At 36.2% G+C, this 25345-nt stretch overlaps 2 protein-coding genes across 3 annotated transcripts; both read left to right on the plus strand.

Annotated features, from left to right (window-relative positions):
* Positions 1 to 4813: 4813 nt before the first annotated feature.
* LOC108668172 (galactosylgalactosylxylosylprotein 3-beta-glucuronosyltransferase S) lies at positions 4814 to 13607 on the plus strand. Its single transcript, XM_018155339.2, has 8 exons — positions 4814 to 4975; positions 8378 to 8499; positions 9401 to 9522; positions 10534 to 10675; positions 11214 to 11377; positions 12114 to 12290; positions 12683 to 12793; positions 13123 to 13607. Coding segments are annotated over exons 1-8 (1029 nt in total). The 5' UTR covers positions 4814 to 4973; the 3' UTR covers positions 13312 to 13607.
* Positions 13608 to 15796: 2189 nt separating this feature from the next.
* LOC108668173 (sialin) lies at positions 15797 to 25067 on the plus strand. Of its 2 annotated transcripts, none has more exons than XM_018155341.2 (11): positions 15797 to 16151; positions 17056 to 17249; positions 17620 to 17853; positions 18355 to 18442; positions 19023 to 19159; positions 20037 to 20132; positions 21159 to 21308; positions 21794 to 21926; positions 22577 to 22818; positions 23664 to 23790; positions 24736 to 25067. In XM_018155341.2, the coding sequence occupies exons 1-11, from the start codon at positions 15992 to 15994 to the stop codon at positions 24825 to 24827; spliced, it is 1653 nt and encodes a 550-aa protein (XP_018010830.2). In that variant the 5' UTR covers positions 15797 to 15991; the 3' UTR covers positions 24828 to 25067. The 2 variants fall into 2 exon arrangements, with proteins under 2 accessions (XP_018010830.2, XP_018010829.2); XM_018155340.2 differs by lacking the exon at positions 20037 to 20132 and adding an exon at positions 20831 to 20926.
* Positions 25068 to 25345: the final 278 nt, after the last annotated feature.

Consider the following 25345-nt stretch of genomic DNA (forward strand, 5'->3'; position numbering starts at 1 on the left):
CTTCTGAAGTATAGTTGGAAAAAATTAATATTTTTTGCTGCTATTAAAGTTTATCAAAAGAACTGATAACTTGACTCGCGATGTTTCACGAACGCCTTTCACGAATTTCTTGACTTTTATTATATTGAAAGAAAACTAATACAATCCGTGTATCGTTAAAGTTAATTCATATACAAGTGTTGCTGTCGATTAATCTTATAATATTCTGCCAAAGTCACCTTATTACACGTGCTTATTACCTACTATTATTCAATGGATACGATTTAAGGAGATTGTGTTGAGGTAATAGATGTAATAGATATTATATCCTCGAATGTCATTACTCTCCCTATCATACACAAATATTCATAGCATGATCAGCGTGAATTCAATATCGCTACAAGAAATTCAATCGATTCCATGAATTTTGTAAGCCTTTAAGTTACACAGGATTAAACTTTTATTTGACAGTTCTTCGTGAATTCATTGGCAAATCGTTGGCTGGTTTGCTGTTCTAAATGACATTTTTGTTGCCCTCTGCTGAATCTTTAGTAGTATATATTTATTTATATTTACCGCTTCACTTTTAAGACTGTCAAATTTACTTTAAGACTGTCAAATTTACTTTTATAGTATGACAGTCTTGTAAATCTTTCATACGATTTCAATGAAGTTACGATCGGCTAATGTTTAAAGAATGAAAATGTTTACATATTTGTGCTAAAAGAATCTTGCAATGGGTTTACTACTAGTTCTTTACTTCTTAAGATAGCTTGATGCCCTCACAATAGAATAATCTATATTTGTTAGGTATCTATAAAAATCATGTTTGGAATATCTTCAAGATGGATGAGAGCGGAATTAATTTTTAATAATAATAAAGAATGTATTCTACTGACATTTTTACGTAACTACCATCCTGCTTTTGCATCTGTCAATTGGCATAATCATTAATCGTTTGAAAGAAATGTACAGCCAAGCATGGCCGAATTGACATTGAGTCTCGGTTGCCAATATAGTAAGTAAAAAGTATTATCCTCGATCATGGGTGATTTAATAGTTCAGATTTTATATACGAACTGATATGTACATAGCTTTGTGTTTATAATTAACAATTTTCTATTGCCGTGCCTATGTTATCGAGTTTAGCGTGAATGGCTGATATTATGTGGCTTTCATTATTCTATGAAGCAATTATTCTATTTGGCAATTATTCTAATAATTGGTATTCTATGAATTATTATTTTATAAAGCAATTTTCATGGCGTCAAACGAACTACGACTTTACGTTACACATAACATAACATAGTGATGTCGGCGCTGAAGTGTAGGCCGATGTGGCCTGTCGCCGATTCTTTTCCTTTTCGTGCCTTGTTCATAGATCTAAACTCGTGTCATTTGACCGGATCTTTTCATGACTGGCGATAGTTTGAAGTAGCTACTAGACTTCCACCGGGTTCGATNACATATTTACAAGAACATCGCATGTCCTCAAATACGTGTGTAAATACACTGTTAGAAAAATTCCCGTTAACGGTATTACCGGCGTTTCAGTGGCCGATCGGTACGTGAAAAGAAACACCGTGTCACCGTTTTTATTCCAATTTTACACTAAAAATCCGTAAAACATCTGATAAAAACGGCGAAACAGTTTATTTTCACGGAGCGACCGGCCACTAGAACGCCGGTGGGACCGTTTTTTCACCGTTTTTTCTAACAGTTTATCTGAAGATTTCGTCATGTATACGGACGCTGTCGAAACTTGTAAGGTGCGTGCAGTCAAGTGGGTTTTTATCTGCATGGCACAACAGAGTCGCTGGGTCTCCATGTCTCCTCAGATTAGATGTGAAGCTTTTCATCGAGCCATCGGGATAACCACTTTTCTTCTGTAAAAAAAATGTCACGACAGATCTTATCTTTCAGAGAGCAGGTGCTGGCTGCGCGGACCTCAGGTCCAGCAACATCAATTGCCGCAGTACTGAATAGTTCTCAGGCCCAATAAAACGTTCTCGCAACAAGTGTTAATTCTGCAACTTACACTTAGGAAGCAACGTCTTTAATTTCAGTGCTAGATCATACGTAGTACTATCAATGTGATTATTTAGTCTTTAAAGGTGTCAAAGTGACAATATTTAGAGTCGTCGCCGGGGGCTCTTCCAATTAATTTGAATGACGGTTTTGCTTAGAACGACACTGAAACTTTTATTTTTTTTTTTAAGATGACACCTCAGCTTCAGACTTGCGAACCTATCTAACGGAAAAGTCGTAAAGATATCCTAAATATGTGCAAATAATATACATATTTCGTGTTAGTAGCTAAATGGTACTTTTCCATAAAATTATTATGGTTGACTTACGATTGTTTTAACATTTAAAAAAATGTTTCAGAAAGTTAGTTCAAATAAGACAATTTTTAATAAATGGAGTTCGCTGAAAAATTGAAAATCAATGAAAAGTCCCTAGTGTAAAAAAATTGTAACCACTAGAAGAGAGTTGACTGTTTCTAGTATATATCTATCTCCATTTTAGATAGGTCAGCTAATAAAAACTAAAAACACGCACTCAGAGTCTGATGCTGACTGGCAATTTATTTTTTATAAAACTGAATGTGCGAGAACTGAACCGGCTTCCAATTAACGCTTCATAGTCCCTTTTAACTGAATGGATGAAATAAATTCTTAACTTTTGATCGTACCGAAAGTTTAGCTAGTTCATTATTTTGCTGAATTTAAAGCGAACTCTTTCTTCGACGAAACAACATTAAAAATGTTCATCTTCAAAAAATATAACCAGAAGATAAATATTTCGTTAAGGAAATGACAGGAATCAGCTTTTTAATTATCAATAAATTCTCACTAATTTATGATTCACCAGTGAATTATTCCTTATTCGGTTATTCCATTCATAATTCAATTCCTGAAGTTAATATGAAATGATAACAGCGTCAATTTTGCCCCACATTATTAGCCTATGAATAATTTAAAACATTTCGTTATCACTAATACGATTTTTCCAATCGATTTTTTATCGTTTCACCCGTTTTCTAATCTCTTTGGCAAGTATTCAATAGATACCTAAACTGACTGAAAACGGGGTCCTACATTTTCGAACATGCGATGCATTCTACGGACTGAACGTGCGATGTACCTTGATTGACTCAAGCCTCTTTTGTTTTCATGTAATAATTTTTACATTCACTTGATCACACTCACACGTTCTTCTATCCAACAATCAATGGAAGTGCGATTGCTTCACGATGTTAAGGAAATGGTGGTGAAAATGTATCTCAATTAAGACATGTACCAAGAGAATGCAACGTTGCTTTTTAATCTCGCAGCCAGTGCTCGATCCAATTATTTTTAGCGCATTTTCTCATTTATGGAAAAAATGCACTATTGTGCTCGCCATGTTCGTCCGTCCGTCTGTCTGTCTGTCCGTCCGTCTGTCTGTGACCTCAAGTTTTCGTCCACGAGAAAATGCGCTCTCTGTCACTCACTGCAGTGAGTACCGAGTTATATTTTTTCAGTTGTCGGGAAGCTGTTGACAAACTCTATGGCAAGTGTTCCCCTAGAACTTTCCGCAACGATATTATCACACTGAACAAAGTTCAAGAACAAAGAAGAATATCAACTTGTTTGATGCAACAAAAAAGTGCACTATTGTGTTCGCCATGTCCGTCCGTCCGTGACCACGTTTTCGTCGACGAGAAAATGCGCTCTCTGTCACTCACTGCAGTGAGTACTGAGTTATATTTTTTAACTTAATGGTTGAAGTAATTTCTCAACATATGATCGTATCTAAGGACAGCGTCATTAAGATCATAATTGTGCTCAATAAACAGCGTAAATTCCAATTTTTATCTAGAAAACATTATAAATTTTCAGATTTAAAAAATTAGCAAGCGATAAAAAAAAAGATTTGGCAAGGAAGTGACAATTGAGCGACCGATATTATTATCGTTAACAAATAAAATTATCGTTAATTTCCAATTCATCTGTGCATCGGAAGCTATAAAGAAATAATTGTTAATATATATCAGGAATTTCGCCCAGCAACGGGAAATCAATAATCATTGCATCTGAATTACAGTAATTTGATTTTCCCATAAATTCTCCTCTCACACGTTGTCAATTTTTTTTTCGGCAAGTATTCACTGGATGCTACTGAATGAAAAATATTTTTATCCTTTCGACCTGAACATGCGATGTGCTGTGATTGCCTGACGTCTTTTCATTTCATGGAATAATTTTCGCATTCACTTGATCGATCTCAGGTCCTTCTATGCAAAAACTAATGAAATTCTGATTGCTCCACAATGATTATTTTACTGGATATTACAAATTCATGTCACATCATCGTTCTATTGAAAACTCGTACAGATGCACACCTGGGGAATAGATGAGAACCATGTTCTTTTTCCTATCTGTGCATAATAATGTATCTTTTTCTTTTTCTATCTGTGCATAGTAATGCATCTCGATTAATGCATATACCAAGTAACTGGAGCGAAGCAATCTCGATTGCAATGAAATTATTTTCTCAGATGTTATGTAGCTACCGACGCGGGCTCTGTAGCAAGTGTTCCCTATGGAACAAGCGTTCACTATCTATTTCCTCTTCGTGATTATCACACTGAACATACAAGTTCAATAACAAAGAATAACATCAGCTTGTGTTGTTCAACAGATGCTGTGCTCGATGCCATCACAGTTGAATAGTTGAAACAACGTTGTTTCAACAATTTCTCACAGTTACGCACTTTCCTCTTCGTGATTATCACACTAAATAAACAAGTTCAAAAACAAAGAATAACATCAGCTTGTGTTGTTCAACAGATGCTGTTCTCGATGCCATCACAGTTGAATAGATGAAACAACGTTGTTTCAACTATTTCTCTCAGTAACGCACGGTTTACAGAAGCTCAACGAGTTTCAGTCCTTGGGCGAATTGAAAATTCTATCAAACAGACGACAAGATATCGACCGCCAACAAATATGTAAGTAACTCGCGATGGAAGAAACTTAAATCTTGGTTAAGATTAAAAGAAGCACTTTTTAGGAACCAAGTTCTTGGTTGGACTCAAAATTCATGGAAAAATTCAAAATTCTTTCCAAACGGCTGTCCCTTTTATTATTATTTAAATCCTTCGGCAAATTTCACACGAATCGGTACCTTGAATCATTGTGATTAGTTCTTATGAAACGGTACCTTTAAACGGTATCTCTCTGCATGTAAAAATATCTTAGACAAATTTCTCTAAATTAGTACGTTTAATTAAATGATCACAATTTTTCCTTGCAGTATAAACCGGTCTATAAAGATTTGGAGCTTAGGCCACAAGGCCTGCCGTAAAGTCTGAACATGTCAGAATTTTGATANGACCAGATCTGAGTACAGGAATTTTGACCAGATCTGAGGACGGGACTTTTGGCCAGATCTGAGCACAGGTCTTTTGACCAGATCTGAGGACAGGACTTTTGGCCAGATCTGAGGACAGGACTTTTGACCCGATCTGAGGACAGGACTTTTGACCAGATCTGGGCACAGGACTTTTGACCAGATCTGAGGACAGGACTTTTGACCAGATCTGAGTACAGGACTTTTGACCAGATCTGAGGACGGGACTTTTGACCAGATCTGAGCACAGGACTTTTGACCAGATCTGAGTACAGGACTTTTGACCAGATCTGAGTACAGGACTTTTGACCAGATCTGAGGACGGGACTTTTGACCAGATCTGAGTACGTGACTTTTGATCAGATCTGAGGACAGGACTTTTGACCAGATCTGAGTACAGGACTTTTGACCAGATCTGAGGACGGGACTTTTGGCCAGATCTGAGCACAGGACTTTTGACCAGATCTGAGGACAGGACTTTTGGCTAGATCTGAGGACAGGACTTTTGACCAGATCTGAGGACAGGACTTTTGACCAGATCTGAGTACAGGAATTTTGACCAGATTTAAGGACGGGACTTTTGGTCAGATCTGAGCACAGGACTTTTGACCAGATCTGAGCACAGGACTTTTGATCAGATCTGAGGACAGGACTTTTGACCAGATCTGAGTACAGGAATTTTGACCAGATCTGAGGACGGGACTTTTGGCCAGATCTGAGCACAGGTCTTTTGACCAGATCTGAGGACAGGACTTTTGGCCAGATCTGAGGACAGGACTTTTGACCCGATCTGAGGACAGGACTTTTGACCAGATCTGAGCACAGGACTTTTGACCAGATCTGAGCACAGGACTTTTGGCCAGATCTGAGGACAGGACTTTTGGCCAGATCTGAGCACAGGACTTTTGACCAGATCTGAGTACAGGACTTTTGACCAGATCTGAGTACAGGACTTTTGACCAGATCTGAGGACGGGACTTTTGACCAGATCTGAGTACGTGACTTTTGATCAGATCTGAGGACAGGACTTTTGACCAGATCTGAGTACAGGACTTTTGACCAGATCTGAGGACGGGACTTTTGGCCAGATCTGAGCACAGGACTTTTGACCAGATCTGAGGACAGGACTTTTGGCTAGATCTGAGGACAGGACTTTTGACCAGATCTGAGGACAGGACTTTTGACCAGATCTGAGTACAGGAATTTTGACCAGATTTAAGGANAGATAGGAGGCACTTTTAATCAATATATGTACTCCTGAATAGCTTCATCTAATCTGTTCTTGAACGCATTTATACTCTTATTGCACCAACGATGCGAGCAGATATATATTAATTGGCGTGATAACGTTGAATCTAAGTTGCAAAATAGATTATAATTTAATGTATCAAGATCGACGCTGCTTCAAAATTGAAATTAGGTTGATTTACGTCTCTTCTAGTGTTGGTCACATTTCGGCATTGATTCAACGTGAAATGTTTGATAAATTTTAAACCTGGAATCAACGTTGTTTCAACTTCAGATGCCTGCTGGGGAAATAAATTCCCCAGAATAAATAGAACAAATTATAAATGAAAATAAATAATTAAATTCCCCACATGTCGGTGACTCGGGCGCTGCTCCTATTAATTTACACCAAACGGATCTTAAACTAATTACACTCTGAAATTTGAATAGGTCCTTTCTGGCGGACCAAACTGGGGCAGCATGACCCACAACAGCCAAAAAAATTGCATCGAAATTTGGACAACGGAATTTTCCTAAGTATACATTGTACGAAAATTCATAATTCAGCTTCGTGCTCACTACGACACTCAGAGAATTGAATCATACTTTGTCCAAATTGCGTTGCACTTCTCGTTCTTGTGTTGTTCATATTGACCCAGTTTGGCCCAGTAAAAGTACGTGTCAGTGCCGCGTGCAGAAAGTGGGTCACTATTTGTACAATAAGACCTGTTAATTTTTCTAAATGCCAGAGTTAATATCAGCAAAAGTGAAAGCGATTACTTATAAGTGGTATCAACAATATAAGATTACTTATGAAAATTTTCACCAAGCCAATTAGTATGTAATAGTTTTCGATTATTTTTACAATTTAATATATATCAAAATTTTTTATCTCCTGGCAATGTTCTATAAAATTTATTTAATTATATAGAAAATGCAATTACAATCATGAGTAAAATTTGGTATTAGCTCATTTGCATATTATATATAATTATTATTTAAAATAGAATATTTTATACGTCCACTTGAACTATAAAAGCCATTTTTTTCTCGTGGAGTGAGTCTTACGCAGTAAAGAATATCCGCCATAAAAAATATTTATAAACAAAATAAAATTTGAATTTTAATTTAAATTGAATTTGTAATTTAAATTTAGCCGATATTAAAAAATTTATATTTAAAATTACAAAGACATTTTCTTGCATTGTTACTCTCAACTTTTATGTTTGATGTCATGTACCGTGAGTTATTTATAAATTGATATTTATTGATTTATTTATTTATTTATATTTCCATTGAGGTTTGTCATGTTTTTCATGATTACATTTCTTTTGATTTTTCTTTTTTATCATGATTATATTTCCACTGATGTTTGCCACGTTTTTATGATTATATATCCATTTATGTTTGTCATGTTTTGATGATTATATTTCCATTGATGTTTATCATGTTTTTATGGTTATATTTCCATTGATGTTCATCATGTTTTCATGATTATATTTCCATTGATGTTTATCATGTTTTCATTATTATATTTCCATTGATGATTGTCATGTTTTTATGATTATATTTCCATTGATGATTGTCATGTTTTTATGATTATATTTCCATTGATGATTGTCATGTGTTTATGATTATATTTCCAGTAATTTTTGTCATTTTTTCATTATTATATCTCCATTATTATTTTTCATGTTTTTTATTATTATATTCCAATTAATGTTTGTCATGTTTTTCATAATTATATTCCCATTGATGATTGTCGTGTGAACAGGTCGCGCTGGTTCCGACTCGTGATGTTTGTGACGGGCGCGTCTTCTTTGTTCGGAAGCCTGTACGTCTGGCACGCCACTAACCAGCAAGCTCAAGTGCTCATGAGGGCGCAACAAATGAGAGGTACGACAACAATTGTTCCATGCAATTAAATGGCAGTTTCTGTTTACATACTTATTTTACTAGCATGAGAGGTACGACTACAATGGTTCCATGCAATTAAATAGCAGTTTCTGTTTGTAAAAAAATGTCGATGCAATTAAATAGCAGTTTCTGCTTATAAAAAATTTCGATGCGATTAACTGGCAGTTTCTATTTATTATAATTTTTTCAAAGTGATTAACTGGTAGTTTCGGCTTATAATACATTTTTCGATGCGATTAAATGGCTGTTTCATAGATTAAATTTATCGGTGCGATTAACTGGCAGTTTCTGTTTCTAATACATTTTTCGATGCGATTAACTGGCTGTTTCTGTCGTTTAACAGATTTTTCGATGCGAATATTCAGCGGTTGCTGTCGTTACCGGAATTTTTGATGAAAAAACATACATGATAGTTAAATTACCCTTTGGCTTAAGTTTAACTCGTGCCTAGTAATAGTAAACACGTGTCTAGTAAAGTCAAGGGCATGTGGTCCGTATGAGGGAGGCTTTAACCTTATTCATTTAATTATTTATTCATACCTAATTTGGTTCTATTTAGAGGAAGGTTCATGTATTCATTTGTTAATAATCAAGCCACACCATTGGTTGACACGGTTTATTTAAAGGATCAGAGGCTAATTATTGTACTACAGGGAATTTTTCAAATTTTTTGCCATTTATGAAGTTATTTAATAATATTTCATAGTTTGTAAAATGCTCATCTTCGAAATTGACAAGCACGAAATGGTGGTATTGAAGTTTAAAATCTTGAGAGGAACGACCAAAGCAGAAAAATTTTTGATGCATAGAAAGAAAACGGGAAGAAAAATTCACAATCGAAGTTGCGATCAACACAAATAAATGGTGTGTATACTTTCAGATCATCTGTACCGTACATTACGAGAAGAACAAAATCGTCCTTTGGCGCCGGGAGCCGACTTGTCTGACTCGAACCTGCCCATGATATACGCTATCACCCCGACCTACAACAGACCTGAGCAGGTATGTCATCACCCCGACCTACAACAGACCTGAGCAGGTATGTCATCACCCCGACCTACAGCAGACCTGAGCAGGTATGTCATCACCCCGACCTACAGCAGACCTGAGCAGGTATGTCATCACCCCGACCTACAGAACATCTGAACGCTTAGACTAATTCCAATGTAATTCGTTAGCGCCTTTCCTTTATTAACATCATTACCAATTCCATTGAATATTTCATATCGGCATTTATGAATACCTCAAAAACCAAAACATGCTGCCAAATATTTGAATAAATGCATACACAAACAATTTCAGTCAAATATTTCGGACACGTGTAATTGCAAATGTTTTGATTCGTAATAGCATTATTTCAGTCGATGATAATAGCAAATATATATTTCTCGTAACGGCGGGTATCAATCAAGTATTTCAGTCTCTTGTAATTGAAAATATTTTTCCACTAAATAACCGTACATAGTATATTAGAGTGTGCACTGATGAATAGGCCAAGCTTGACCTGTCGCCGAAGGCTAAAATTAACATTGTTTTTACATTCATTTTTACATATCAACATTTCAAGCACTGCTGATTGCAAATGATTTCCTCACAAAGGCATAAATATATAAAGTATTTCAACCACTATCACTATCACTATCTGGAGCGACCCCCTGTTGGCGGTCTCATGCTTGCGCGAGGGGGGTCTCTTGTAAAAATGAGACCGGGGCACCACGTCAACAGCAACCACCAACATAGTACTGTATTTCAAGCACTGCTGATTTCAAAGGGTCTCCTCACATAGGCATAAATATATAAAGTATTTCAACCATATACATTTACAAAAAGTTTCATTGGTCCCACAGATCGCAGAGCTGACGCGGTTGTCACAAACGTTGATGCATGTACCAGCGCTACACTGGATTATCTGTGAAGATGCATCATTTACAAAAAGTTTCATTTGTCCCGCAGATCGCAGACCACGTCAGCAACAACCATTATCATTTACAAAAAGTTTCATTGGTACCGCAGATCGCAGAGCTGACGCGGTTGTCACAAACGTTGATGCATGTACCGGCGCTACACTGGATTATCTGTGAAGACGCGACCACCGCTTCAGAACCCCTGCAGCGATTCCTCCTTAACCTCAAGCTTCCCTACACTTTCCTGTTCGGTGAGGCTGCCGATATTACAAGCTATTTCAAATTTATCCCGGACATGATTTCATTGCTACCCTTAGTTCCATACTGCATTTTTAACAAAGGTCCTTAAACTATTTAGCCACACATCATCTCATTTATGGAAAAAAGGCGCTATTGTGCTCGTCATGTCTGTCTGTCCGTCCGTCCGTCTGTCCGTCCGTCCGTGACTTCACGTTTTCGTTGACGAGAAATGCGCTCTTTGTCACTCGCTGCAGTGAGTACTGAGTTATATTTTTTTCGCCATTTGTAGTTATTATCGGAGAACATAATGAGCAATATCTTGGTTTAACGCGATTTCGCTCTGCTAATCGAACTTTTTCATCATTCGTATGAAATATTTCCGAATATGATGAGCTAATTGTAGGATGTAGTGTAGGATAAATGAAACGATTTTAGATCTTCTGTGAACAAGGCACGAAAAGGAAAAGAATCGGCGACAGACCACATCAGGCCTACACTTCAGCGCCGAGATCACTATGTTATGTTATGTTAAGTAATCTCGCCCCGCAGCTCCGATGCCATCGAAGTACCGAGACGATAAAAAGATGGTCTACAAACCCAAGGGCGTGGCCGCCCGCAACGCGGGCATGCGGTGGATCAGGGACAACAACAAAACTGGCGTCTTCTACTTCATGGATGACGACAACTCCTACGACTTACGACTCTTCCGTGAGGTAAAGTTAGTGGACTTACGACTCTTCCGTGAGGTAAAGTTAGTGGACTTACGACTCTTCCGTGAGGTAAAGTTAGTGGACTTACGATTCTACGGTGAGTTTGAGTTCGTTGACTTACGACGCTACGATGAGTTTAAGTTCGTTGACTTACGACGCTACGATAGGTAAAGTCACTTTACTTACGACTCAACGATGAGTTTAAGTTCGTGACTTACGACGCTACGACGAGTTTAAGTTCGTTGACTTACGACGCTACGATAGGTAAAGTTACTATACTTACGACTCTACGATGAAGTAAAAAAATTAATTGACTTTCGATTCTACGGCGAGTTAAAGTTTGTTGACTTTCGACTCTACGCTGAATTAAAGTTCGTTGACGTACAACTCTTAGGTGAGGTAAAGTTCGTTGACTTTGGACATATTCGTGAGGGACATTCATCAATTTGCGTCTTTAAACCATTTTTCTATTAGAATGCGGTCACGTATACATTTTTATTTAACATGTTTTCGAGAAAATTTTTTAACTTGTTGCATTTTGATACCCTTCTTCTGTTGTCCCAGATGCCCTACACCCACCGGTTACATTTTTGTCACCTTCATTCGTTCTTGCCCCTCCCTACAATGAGAAACACCCGCCGGTTAAATGTTCCGCATTTTCCTCCTATGTCGCCCAACTGACGCGCTAAACCCGGCGGTTACATTTCTGTCACCTTCATCCCCTATTGCCCTCCCCCAGATGCGCTACACTCAGCGGGTGTCCATGTGGCCGGTTGGTCTTGTCACGGGCCTGGCGTTGTCCACTCCAGTCCTAAAAGACGGACACCTCGTCGGTTGGTACGACGGATTCATCTACGGAAGGAAATTTCCTGTTGACATGGCGGGTTTCGCTGTTAATGTTGACTACTGGAGAGCTGTGAGTGATCTTACAACATTCAAGATGTATTTAGCAAATGATTAGGAAAATTGTATTTCTAATAGTTCGACTATCGCTACAGAACATTTGTATTATGGAGACATGTCTTAAATTACGTTACTCAATTTGTCGGCAACGAGTTTTCAGTCCAATTAGAAATTTGATTCCTGAATCAGATTCAAAAATTTCAATCGTTTAAAAGTTTAAAAGAAAAGAAGACTTTCCCATTAATTTCCTCTATTCCTTAATTGTTAAATATTATCACTCGCATGTTATATATATTCCTTAAGACTTTCCCATTAAATTCCTCTATTCATTAATTGTTAAATATTATCACTCGTATGTTATCTATATTCCTTTATTCACATTTCTCTATATCTCTTTTAATTAAGGCAGGTGAAGTAGAGATGCCGTTCAAAACTTCATATGAAGAAGACGGTTTCTTGCGGGCCATTGGGATCAGCTTCTCTGAACTGGAGTTCAAAGCAAACGATTGCACAGAGGTGAGGCGTCCAAGATAATTATTATTATTATTATTATTTTAGAATTATTTTGGGATCAGCTTCTCTGAACTGGAGTTCAAAGCAAATGATTGCACGGAGGTGAGGCGTCCAAGTTAATTATTCTTATTATTTTATTAGAATTATTAAAACAATGAATCAACCCTCAAATTGTTGATATTTTGCAAAATAAACGATATAATTTGAATTTCAAACTGATATAATGGAATATACGATTAATAACACTCCACCCATAACTCTCCTTCAAACATTTTTTTAATGTATCAAATTTACGTCTCTAATCAAATATATTTTATTGTATATTTATTCAGATCTACGTCTGGCACACCAGGACATCGAAGGCGCCCAAAGCGAAACGGACCATTTTTGAACCCGCGTTCGACGATTCAAACATCCGCATTTTGCAAAATTCAATGTTAATAGAACCTCTTACTGAAGCTAATGCCAATAAAAATTACTCTAGTGAAGTGAGTAAGATGATGACGCTAAAGACAAGCTGATATGAAACAACGAATTTATCGTACGCTTATCAGCCACCCAGCTTACGTAGTAACTTAAAATTGTTAGGGATAACATTTTATATGTCTATGCACGCAAAAAAACTAATGAGCTTTTGTCCGAATAGCGATACTCTTTTGTCCTTGCATGGGTCATCTTGATCCACGTTTGTCCCAGGAAAAAAGGACTATCACTGTAAAAATCACTATCACTGTATCAGTGCTACGTCCTCTCTCTGTGCGTGCAGTGGGCAAGAAAGTGTGTCACTATTAGCACCGTGTGACCCATTTATTTTATAAGATCAACAATTAATATCAATAATCAATTCATCAATCAATTAATATCAATATCAGTAACCTGATCAATTAATTTATAGGAATTTTTCGTGAGTCAGCTCCGAATTAACATATACTTCTATTATGATACTTAACAGATTAGACCTGTAATAAATATAATTAAATTTAAGTGAAATTAACATAACAGTTGCAGGCAAATCATCTAAAAATCCTGGGAATAACTTTATCCGATTTAGTAGCACTCAGAAAGATGATGGGTTATATTGTGTAGTGACCCACTAGTGACCCACTGTTGTGTAGTGACACACTTTCCAAATAGTGACCCACTTTCTGCAGATAGCCCTTATATTACTGAGCCCTGATATTAATAGACACTTTTAATGAGCCAAACTTCTTTAGGATGGCCCAGACAAGGGCAAAATATGCATCGCTACTAGGACAAAATATTATTCATTACTATCAAAGCGAATAATATTATAATAATATATTATAGTATAATGTAATATAGTAATAATATATTATAATATATTATTACTATATCATTACTAATATAGTGAATAATGTGAACTATCAAAGATTGCGGGTCCATTCAACAGAGGAAATTCCTCTTACAAAGATCGCGCTTTAATTTAAATGTGATTGATTTAGAAACTAACTCATTTACCGGTACTACTTAACTAGAAAAATTAATATAATTACAATTCTTGTTTCACTTATTTATTTCGTTAAAAAAATTAAGCGCTAGGTATACGTTCAAGATTATATTTTTCATGATACTCCCGTCCACTGTTATTTTCAATACACTTTATTTATTGTTCAATTCTTATTTATTTTTCAATAACAATTTTTTTCAATATAATTAAGTATGAATAAAATAGGAAAGTGTAATTTATGAGTACGGCTTAGTTTCAATGCTAGTTTTTCAAAACAATAGTTCTCTATTAATTGTTTCGTCTTGTCGTATTATTGCGATTAATTAAATTTAGTTTGCCTGCTTGATATATCTCTTAACAATTTAATTGTCATATCATGAGGAGCGATTTCCTGAAAGTAAATATAAATGAATGAATCTACATAAAATTATTCGGGAATTACAATGGATGTGAATTCCGATTTACAATTTGAATCATCAGTGTGCACTGAAATCCAAATTACTATCACATGCACACGAACGAAAAAGATTTCTTTTATTATTTCCTAGATCAGAAATTAAGGTTTTATCATATAATAGTGAAGATAAAATGGGTAAAATAATTCAGCACTGCCGTTTAATTATTAGTCTTACTGTATTAGTCGTTTAATTATTACCGTAGTCTTTACTGTACAATGTATGGACCAAAATACTAAATGCGCATTTTTTTATCATTTTTACAAAATTTTATCACATACGCACTGCGTTTGTAAATATGTATGTACCTACGTCGAGTTAGGTTTCATCGAACTTGATAACTCAGGTTCAAAATGCGAATTTGTCACCGGAAGAGCGCGGTATCACCATTGGGTTTACATAATTTCATTTGCTTTTGATAGGTATCTTTAAGGTCATTATTTGTTGTCTTTTATAACTGACACTCACTTATATGTTTTATAACTGCGAAAACACTTTTGCTCCTGTACCTAAAAATTGATTTTTCATTAATTAATATGGAAATTATTTGTTATTGAACTAAATCATTTATACCTTCATGGTAGATGTTACACATATATATACTCGACCTAGACACAAATTATTTGTTTCTTTCGTTTTCGACGGTTCTTTATTATTTTCCGCCTTGACGTTTCAAAGCTTTTTATCGAAAGCATACAAAAAAGGTTTAGTCAATATATTGGCTATAACTAACGATTTAGTTGATTGATTTTTGTTTTGTTTTTTACATTGAATTACACACATGAAAGCGGGATGGTTATTCTCTTCGAACCTTCATGACAAACAAACTGAGGCAAATATAAGGAAAGTAAACAATAGTATGACTGTATGATACAATTTTCCTTTCATTAATGGCTAAACTAAACATTTTGAACATATATACTGGAATTTTTGGCCTAATTTGAAATCAGCTGGCTCTTCATACATAATCAGCTGTTCCGGAATGCGGATGATTGATAAACATAAAAGGGTCAATGCATCCGCCCTCGAAATTCATTTGTGTTTTGCTCTGGTGGCACTCAGTACTCGCGGCAGCAGCCGAGGTCTCCGACGGGCCGACTACGAGTGCCACTGTGGCAGTGAGTCAGTGACTCACTGCCACATACGCACATAGACTAAGGCTCAATATGTTTGGAGGCGAAATAACGTTAACTTATAGCTTTTTTTCTTTGTAGGATTAAACGTCAATAGACTATATAGTCTATAGTTAGAAAAAAAGATCTAATCCAACTTAATGAGATGACAATGGCTGCTCCCTCATCATCCGAGCGGCATGCTGATACTGGTGGACCTTGTGGCAATGGCACCGAAAATGTTAATGAAGAGACAAAAAGAGCAGTCCCATCAGACGACCAAGATTGCCTTGATGGGGATGCATCCAATCTCTCCAGTGTACCAGGTAAAGTAAAACTGATTGCTTGAGCTGAGCACTTGTTGTTTTATATAAAATTCTATTTATATATGTAATCAGTAATCAATTTTCAAATTTTGTATAATTTGGTGTATGTTACTTGAACTGATTTATATTATTATTGCTTACAATATATTTTCTGATTATGTAAATTGTAAATTAATGTTGCTTGCTGCAAAGAGTCATCAGTCAGTCATAGGCTAGCCATTTTACCATTTACAATTTTTAAATGCTTTTATATAACTCTTCTCATATTTTACAGGGTTCAATTTCAAATATTATGCCTAGACTCCTAAAATATTTAAAATTCATTATTATTATTATTATTAGATGATTATATAATTATACTTTATTTTTAAATTTAACTAGTTCATGAATCATGTTGAACATAGAAAATAATGTAAAGTTAGCAATAACTTCTCATTAATTTACAAATTTTAAAGGATAGGGTTAAGTTAATAATGGAGATGTTGGGAACTATTTCTATGTTTTCAAAAGTTGAAATAAAAACATATTTTGTCATTTATTAACAAATTTTAATCAGTGCTAAAGGCATATTTTATTGGTGAAAATATTAGTTGATAATATTTCTTAATGAATGAAATCTGTTCTGATGTAGAACAGGTTCTGTTCTGATGTTTGTAGAATTAGTATTTTCAGGCAAAAATGAGTAAGCTATAGCCATGTGTGCTACAAACCTAGTCCAAAATGAATCTAAACCTTGCTTATCATCTACAAGAATTATCTTGAGTATCCAAAATTATATTATTTAATTTTCAAGACAGTAATTATATAGGTAATCATTTCATTAAATCATGAAAATTTTTTTAAAATATTACTTTGAAAACCTAATCATTTATAGCTTTCTGAAACTGATTTTTTGCCTTCACAGTTCACACATTCCCAGGAATGAGACACCTTGTAGCCTTCCTAGGCTTTCTGGGATTTGTCAATGTCTATTCCATGCGTGTGAACCTGTCCGTAGCCATTGTGGCTATGGTGAACAGCAGTGCCATCTCACATGTCAACACCTCAAGCCCTGATGTCTGTCCCCTACCTAACAACACTAATACTTCAACAAATTATGTGAGTTGCCTCATACTCAATTAATATAGTAATATGTCAACAAATGAAAGTAAAACTCTGAAATAACTCTGGTACTTCCTCCACCAATGCAAGTTGCCATGTTGTTAACTACAATAAAATTAAATCAAGTGTTGTAAGATGCCATGTTCCCTATCTAATAAATATTATTACAATAAATTTCAACTGTAATTTTTTTCAGGATATTTAAAATCATTCAACTATTGCTCTGAAATCATGCTAGAAATTCTCATCAAATTTTATAAATGAAATATTTGGTTTGTATTGGATTGCTCTAACTTGGAACAATTGCAACTTGCATGTTATTGATACTAGTCACATCCAACTCATACTAACTTTCAAATTTTTCCAGAATGGTGAGTTTGCTTGGACAGAAGAAGAGCAAGGCATTATACTTGGCTCTTTTTTCTGGGGCTACATTGCTACAAACATTCTTGGTGGAAGACTTGCTGAAAACTTTGGTGGTCACATTGTGATGGGAGTTGGCGTGGGAGCCACGTCAGTGCTCACTCTTCTCACTCCCTATGCTGCTCGATCAAGCGTAAATCTTTTCATTGCCCTGAGAGTTGCTGAGGGTCTCACTGAGGTATATATTACTTTGTATAATATAGTACCATTGTATAATATATACTATTATTATCTTTATTAATTAGTCAGGCTCATGGTAATTACTTAACTATTTCTACCAGTTTAAATTATTATAAATTGACTTGTTCTTACATTTTCTGCGTAAATTCATCTCAAGACACATTCCAAGCTTTACTTGCATCTGATCACAGTCATGTTGTCAGCCACATTCATTACATTCAGCTGCACATTCATTACATTCAGCTATAGATTCACTACATTCAGCTACACATTCACTACATTCAGCTACACATTCATTACATTCAGCTACACATTCATTACATGGTGGCCATGTTGTCAGCTTCACAGCAATGTTCTCAGCTAGCCATTCCCTACATTGAACCAGCCATTCATAACATACATGACTGTCATGTTGTCAGGGCCTGACATTCATGACATACATGACTGGCTTGTTGTCAGGGCCTGACATTCATGACGTACATGACTGGCATGTTGTCAGGGCCTGACATTCCCCGCAATGATGGCTATGCTGGCCGTGTGGACGCCGCCCCTGGAGCGCACCCAGACCGTCATCGGCGTGTTCTCAGGTGCGACTCTAATATCTTCGTCAACCTTCTCTTTATGTCTCTGCTGTCACTCTTTCACCCTTCCTTTAGTCCCTTTCATGCTTTTTTCCCCTTCCCTATCTTTTTTTACTTCCTTTTCTCTTATTGGCTTTCCTTTCTTACGTATATCTTATCCTCTTTTCTCTCTTATCTTTCTCAATTCTTTCTCTCATTTTTCTTGCTATTCCCCTTCCATCGTTTTTCATATATTAAGCCATGGATTATGTGATTTTTGCAATTTTTGACTGCTTTCCGTTGAGCAGATGAGAGATTTGCCTCATTTTAGCCCTATTTGCAATTATGGCCCCTCTCGTATTTAAAAAACAACAATAACGTCACTTTTCGGCGACAGGTGCCATTTTTGGCTCATTTCCAACAAACTGATGAAAATTTTGCTACAATTTAGACATTAGGGTCTTATTTTATTTTAATGATCATACATTTTTTAGGGGCCATTTTTTTCTCATCAGCAGACAAAAACAACACTACATTATGCTCTCATATGCCATTTTTAACCACTCCTTCGTATAAATGCCACTAGCAACGCCCAATTTCATTTCAGGAGCCATTTTTGGCACGGTATTGGCTCTGCCTGCGTCAGGATACCTGTGCTCCTCGACCTTCCTCGGGGGCTGGCCTGCTGCCTTCTACATCTTCGGGGCCATAGGCGTCCTGTGGCTGCTGGTGTGGGCGGCCATAGTGAGTGTGGCGGATGCATAAAGATTGACTTTCTTAAAGTCGACGATAAACTATGAATAGTATTTATTATTCAAACATCATAGACAATAGATAATCGGCAAATTTACAATGCATAAGTAAGAAAGGAGAGTTGAATAAAGTCGGCGGTAAACTATGAATAATAGTGTATTCATACGTCATAGACAATAGAACATCAACTGATTTAGAATGCATAAGTAAGACAGGAGACTTCAATTGTGGTCTGTATAGCCCTTGCTGGAGACTGGTAGGGTAGCATACCAGAATTATTATATGCAAGTTACGGGACGGTAATACCAGTATATTACTGCCTAGACTAGGTAGGTTACCGACAGTGAGCTACTAATGTCGGGTGTCTGCTGATATAGGTAGCACTTTTGGGGAAAATAGTGACTAAAAGAGACTCAGTAGCTGATTTGAACATTTTATAATATTTAAAATGCGCTTCTATGTATGTCAAGACTATTGTTATGTTGTAAATAAAAATCATTTTTTATTTAGATCCTCGTTCCATTATTTGGTATGACTAATTTTTATTTAACTCAGCTATTTAAATTATTTTGTTTTGAATTTGGCTACATTTTTATCCAAGTAGAAATTTTGAATTTTTCGTTGCAGTCTAAATATGGTTAATTTAAATTGCAACATTTCTTTTCATTCCAAAAACAGTCAAATTAAACTTCAAAATGTCATTCAAAAAAATTGTGACAATCAAATCACAGCTCAAATTAGATAAAATTAAATCTGCCTTAAATTAAAAAATTAATTGAATAATTGAATTAAAGCTGCAATTAACGCCCTAAATTCACCATTATAGTTCATTTTATATTTTACTAATGAATTCTTGAAATTTTCGTAGGCAAGTCGAACACCCGAGAAACATCCATGGATGAGCGACAAGGAGAAGCTCTACATCAGCACCTCGCTGAGGTGCCAGGTGCTGCTTTCTGAACAGGTGAGATGGTTATTAATTCAAAGGTAATTATTAACAGGTGAGATGCTCATTAATTCAAAGATAATTATTAACAGGTGAGATGGTTATTAATTCAAAGGTAATTATTAACAGGTGAGATGCTCATTAATTCAAAGGTAATTATTAACAGGTGAGATGCTTATTAATTCAAAGGTAATTATTAACAGGTGAGATGGTTATTAATTCAAAGGTAATTATTAACAGGTGAGATGGTTATTAATTCAAAGGTAATTAATTGAATTTTTCGTTGCAGTCTAAATATGGTTAATTTAAATTGCAACATTTCTTTTCATTCCAAACACAGTCAAATTAAACTTCAAAATGTCATTCGAAAAATTGTGTGACATTCAAATTACAGCTTAAATTTAAGCTGTAACTCTGTTAAACTAGATTCTATTGTTACGCGAGGATTATTTTAATTGTGATAGATAAAATCAAAGCCGCTGTATTATGGAAATGTAGGCTCTAAATTTATCATTATAGTTCATTTTATATTTTGCTAATGAATTCTGAAATTTGCGCAGGCAAGACGAACGCGAGAATTATTTTATTTGTGATAGATAAAATTAAAGCTACCGTAAGTTAAAAAATTAATTGAATTAAAACTGATTAACGCCTTAAATTTACCATTATAGTTCATTTTATACGTATTTTGCTAATGAATTCTGGAATTTGCGTAGGCAAGACGAACGCCCGAGAAACATCCATGGATGAGCGACAAGGAGAAGCTCTACATCGGCGCCTCGCTGAGGTGCCAGGTGCAGCAGCCTGAACAGGTGAGATGCTTATTAATTTAAAAGTTATTATTACCTATGAGGTACCATATATTAGTTATTTTAATATTACATTTATCTTAAATACGCAGTTACCGAATGCTTTCTCGCATGAACAACTTAATCTATCTTGTATAAACTTTGCTGTTCCTTTTAACAACCGCAGTTTCTAAGTCTTTTAGATCTTAGTCAGGGTAATTTCATGAGAAAAATTTTAATTTTTCCCCATTTCCAGAGCCTCCCTGTACCCTATCGCGCGATCTTTACGTCTATGCCATTCTACGCGATCGCCGTGTGTCACATGGCGCAGAACTACGTGTTCTACGTGCTGCTCACCGAGCTGCCTACGTATCTCAATAATATCCTACACTTCGATATCAAACAGGTGAGATTACTTAGACAGTATCCTCTACTTTGATACCAAACACATGTGCTGCGAGTCCACGACATGTATACTGAGGCAATTTCGGTAGTACGGCTCCTGTATATTATTCAAGGTTAATGATCTTTCTAACAAAGTTAATGATCTTTCTAACAAAGTTAATGATCTTTCTAACAAAGTTAAAGAACTTTCTTACAAAGTTAAAGAACTTTCTTACAAAGTTAATGAACAATCTAACAAAGTTAATGATCTTTCTAACAAAGTTAATGATCTTTCTAACAAAGTTAAAGAACTTTCTTACAAAGTTAAAGAACTTTNCAACAATATCCTCTACTTTGTGGCAAGTTCAGTAGTACGGCCCTTATTTATTATTCAAAGTTAAAGCTAATATAATCCGATGATTGATGGCAGAAGTTCAGTAGTGGCAAGTTCAGTAGTACGGCCCTTATTTATTATTCAATGTTAATATTAATATAATTCGATGGCAGAACTCGCTGCTCTCAGCATTACCGTACTTCGCGATGTTCGTGTTCGGTGTAAGCTGTGCCTTCGTCTGCGACTTCCTCAGGGCGTCTGGTCGCTTAACAACCACCCAGGCTCGCCTCATCTTCAGTTCTATCGGTGAGATTATATCAACCGGAAAAATTATATTAAAAAATAAATTAAAGTAATTCCTGGTGTTAAACTTTGTAATAATTTTCGGCCACAACGCTGTATTTTTACGCCATATGTCAAATTTTCGTATTAAGTTTCTCTGCTCATGCACGAGACGCTGGTATATATGTTGTCCGAATAGTGACACACTTTTAGCATGTAGCGCTGATGCGCCCTTTTGCCGGGCCAAAGTGCGTCAGAGTCACCCACACAAGGGGGAAAAGAGCATCGCTATTCGGACATTGTCTCAATTATCTCTCTGAGTGTAGATACAATTTGATTCTTAAACACAGTATGGTCACAAATGATAGTTTATATTAAGGTCTAGCTTTGTTTAATCGAAGGCGATGCGGTTAGTGCGAGGTCTTGCGTTGGAATTAGAAAAATACTCATGAAATTTTCAGAGCAATTGCAACTTTTGCAATGACTGAAAAATAGATTTTGTAGGCTAGGCACAAATTACGACTTCTGCGATGACTGAAACTTAGATTTCATAGGCTACGCACAAATTGTGACTTCTGCGATGACTGAAACTTAGATTTTACAGGCTAAGCACAGATTAATTTTATAAATCTGGTACCTACAATTTAATTTTATAAATCCTGTTTTTCCCGCAGGCATGCTGGGTCCCGCAGTATTCCTGGTGGCCGTGGCCTACACGGGCTGTGACGCGGTGTTGTCCGTCACGATGCTGACCCTCGCCGTGGGCCTCAACGGGGCCACAGGGTCGGGCCACGGCTGTGCCCACCTCGACATCGCCCCAAACTTCGGCGGCACACTCATGGGCATCACCAACACCGTGGCCACCGTGCCCGCCTTCCTGGCGCCCTTAACTGTGGGGGCGCTCATCAGTGGACAGGTGAGATGGACATCTCCGATTTCAGTGGACAGGTGAGATGGACATCTCCGATTTCAGTGGACAGGTGAGATGGACATCTCCGATTTCAGTGGACAGATGAGAAGGGTGCCTCCGATTTTAGTGGACAGGTGAGAAGGACACCTACGATTTCAGTGGACAGGTGAGAAGGACACCTACGATTTCAGTGGACAGGTGAGAAGGACACCTACGATACGATTTCAGTAGACAGGTGAGAAGGACACCTGCGATTTCAGTGGACAGGTGAGAAGGACGCCTACGATTTCAGTGGACAGGTGAGAAGGATACCTACGATTTCAGTTGACAGATGAGAAGGACACCTACGATTTCAGTGGACAGGTGAGAAGGACGCCTACGATTTCAGTGGACAAGTGAGAAGGACACTTACGATTTCAGTGGACAGGTGAGAAGGACACTTCCGATTTCAGTGGACAGGTGAGAAGGACGCCTACGATTTCAGTGGACAAGTGAGAAGGACACTTCCGATTTCAGTTGACAGGTGAGAAGGACACTTACGATTTCAGTGGACAGGTGAGAAGGGTGCCTCCAATTTCAGTGGACAGGTGAGAAGGGTGCCTCCAATTTCAGTGGACAGGTGAGAACACCTACGACTTCAGTGGACAGGTGAGAAGGACACTTACGATTTCAGTGGACAGGTGAAAATAGCACTCCCAATTTCTGTAGACATTTCTGTTAGCTTCATGATTTACCTCCTGATGTATATTAAGCCCATGTACCGATGCAGGAGACGCTGGCATATATCAATTACATTTATTTACATTAATAAATTATTTATAATTTATTACATAAGTCCATGTTCGATGCAGGAGACGCTGGAGAGATGGCGGCTGGTGTTCTGGCTGACGGTGATCATCATCGTGGCGGGCAACACGTTCTTCGTGGCCTACTACCGCGGCGAACTCCAGCCTTGGAACGAACCTAATTATGAGCCAGGTATTCTATGTTATTATGTTATTCTCATTCTTGTTAGGTATTCTTCTATGTTATTATATTATTCTCATTCTTCTTAGGTATTCTTGTTTGTTATTATGTTATTATGTTATGTTATGCCAGGTATTACTCTATGTTATTATGTTATTCTCATTCTTCTTAGGTATTCTTGTATGTTATTATGTTATGTTATGCCAGGTATTCTTCTATGTTATTATGTTATTGTCATTCTTGTTAGGTATTCTTGTACGTTGTTATGCTATTATGTTATTCTCTTTCTTGTCAGGTATACTACTATATTATTATATTATGTTATGCTATTATGTTATGTTATTATCATATTCTCTTTCTTGCCAGGTATTCTTGTATGTTATTCTTATTCTTAAGTTATATTATCAGCCATGTATGTTATTCTTATCTTCCTTTGAAGCAAACTATATATTTTTCTCCTCCCTTGTTTTTTTTATAAATTTCACAACGTTATAATCGTGCTGAATTTTAGTACCGTTGTACTAATGCAATCTGACAAAAGGTTTAAATGGTTCTACACTAAATTTTTTTTTTTGTATTTTCACTAAATTTAAGCACGAAGGCTTTCAGATTTTCCGTTTTTGTATTATCCCGAATCGATCCCGTGAAGGATTTCTCTTCATGATTTTTATAGTGATATTAGAGATGAGTGAATTTGTGAAATTTTAAGTTAAGTCTAGAGTTAATTAACTATACCAATAGAACACTTGTATTTTAACTCAAAATTTCTTTTAATGTGGTAAATTCCTAGTGTAAATTATCAGAATTTTACTCCAGCAATTCCCACAATTTGGGGTAATTTTAAAACTGTACGAGTTTTTCTTCCCTATACTCTAGTTTTGACTATAAACTTCACATTTATTGTATTCCTGAACAATTCGCATTTGTGCGAACTCATTTGCATTTTTGTGTGTACAGATTCGGGTTCTGTGAACAGCTCTGAGTCTGATGACGACCAAGAGACCGAGGATGAAGACAGATATCTGGTTAGGCAATCCTCTGGAAATTAGCCCAAATTTATAGCCTACTAAAATTAGCCTAAATTTATAGCCTACTAAAATTAGCCTAAATTTATAGCCTACTTAAATTCGCCTAAATTTATAGCCCACTAAAATTAGCCTAAATTTATAGCCCACTAAAATTAGCCTAAATTTATAGCCTACTAAAATTAGCCTAAATTTATAGCCTACTAAAATTAGCCTAAATTTATAGCCTACTAAAATTAGCCTAAATTTATAGCCCACTAAAATTCGCCTGAATTTATAGCCTACTAAAATTCGCCTAAATTTGTAGCCCATTTGAATTAGCCTAAATTTATAGCCCACTAAAATTAGCTCAAGATTGCACCAACTGAAAATAAGTTAAAAAATTTTAACCTCTGAAAATTATCTAGAAGTTTTAGCTTCTAAAAATTCTAGTTCTAGCCTCTTAAGTTATTAGTTATTATATGAAATGAAATTTTATCTACGTATCTTTTTTACTTACGTGAGCCCCAAGTTGCTGTAGTTGTTGAGGCTAGCCCTGAATA

This window comes from Hyalella azteca, unplaced genomic scaffold, assembly GCF_000764305.2.
Source record: "Hyalella azteca isolate HAZT.00-mixed unplaced genomic scaffold, Hazt_2.0.2 contig14806, whole genome shotgun sequence".
In the NCBI taxonomy this organism is placed as follows: Eukaryota; Metazoa; Arthropoda; class Malacostraca; order Amphipoda; family Hyalellidae; genus Hyalella; species Hyalella azteca.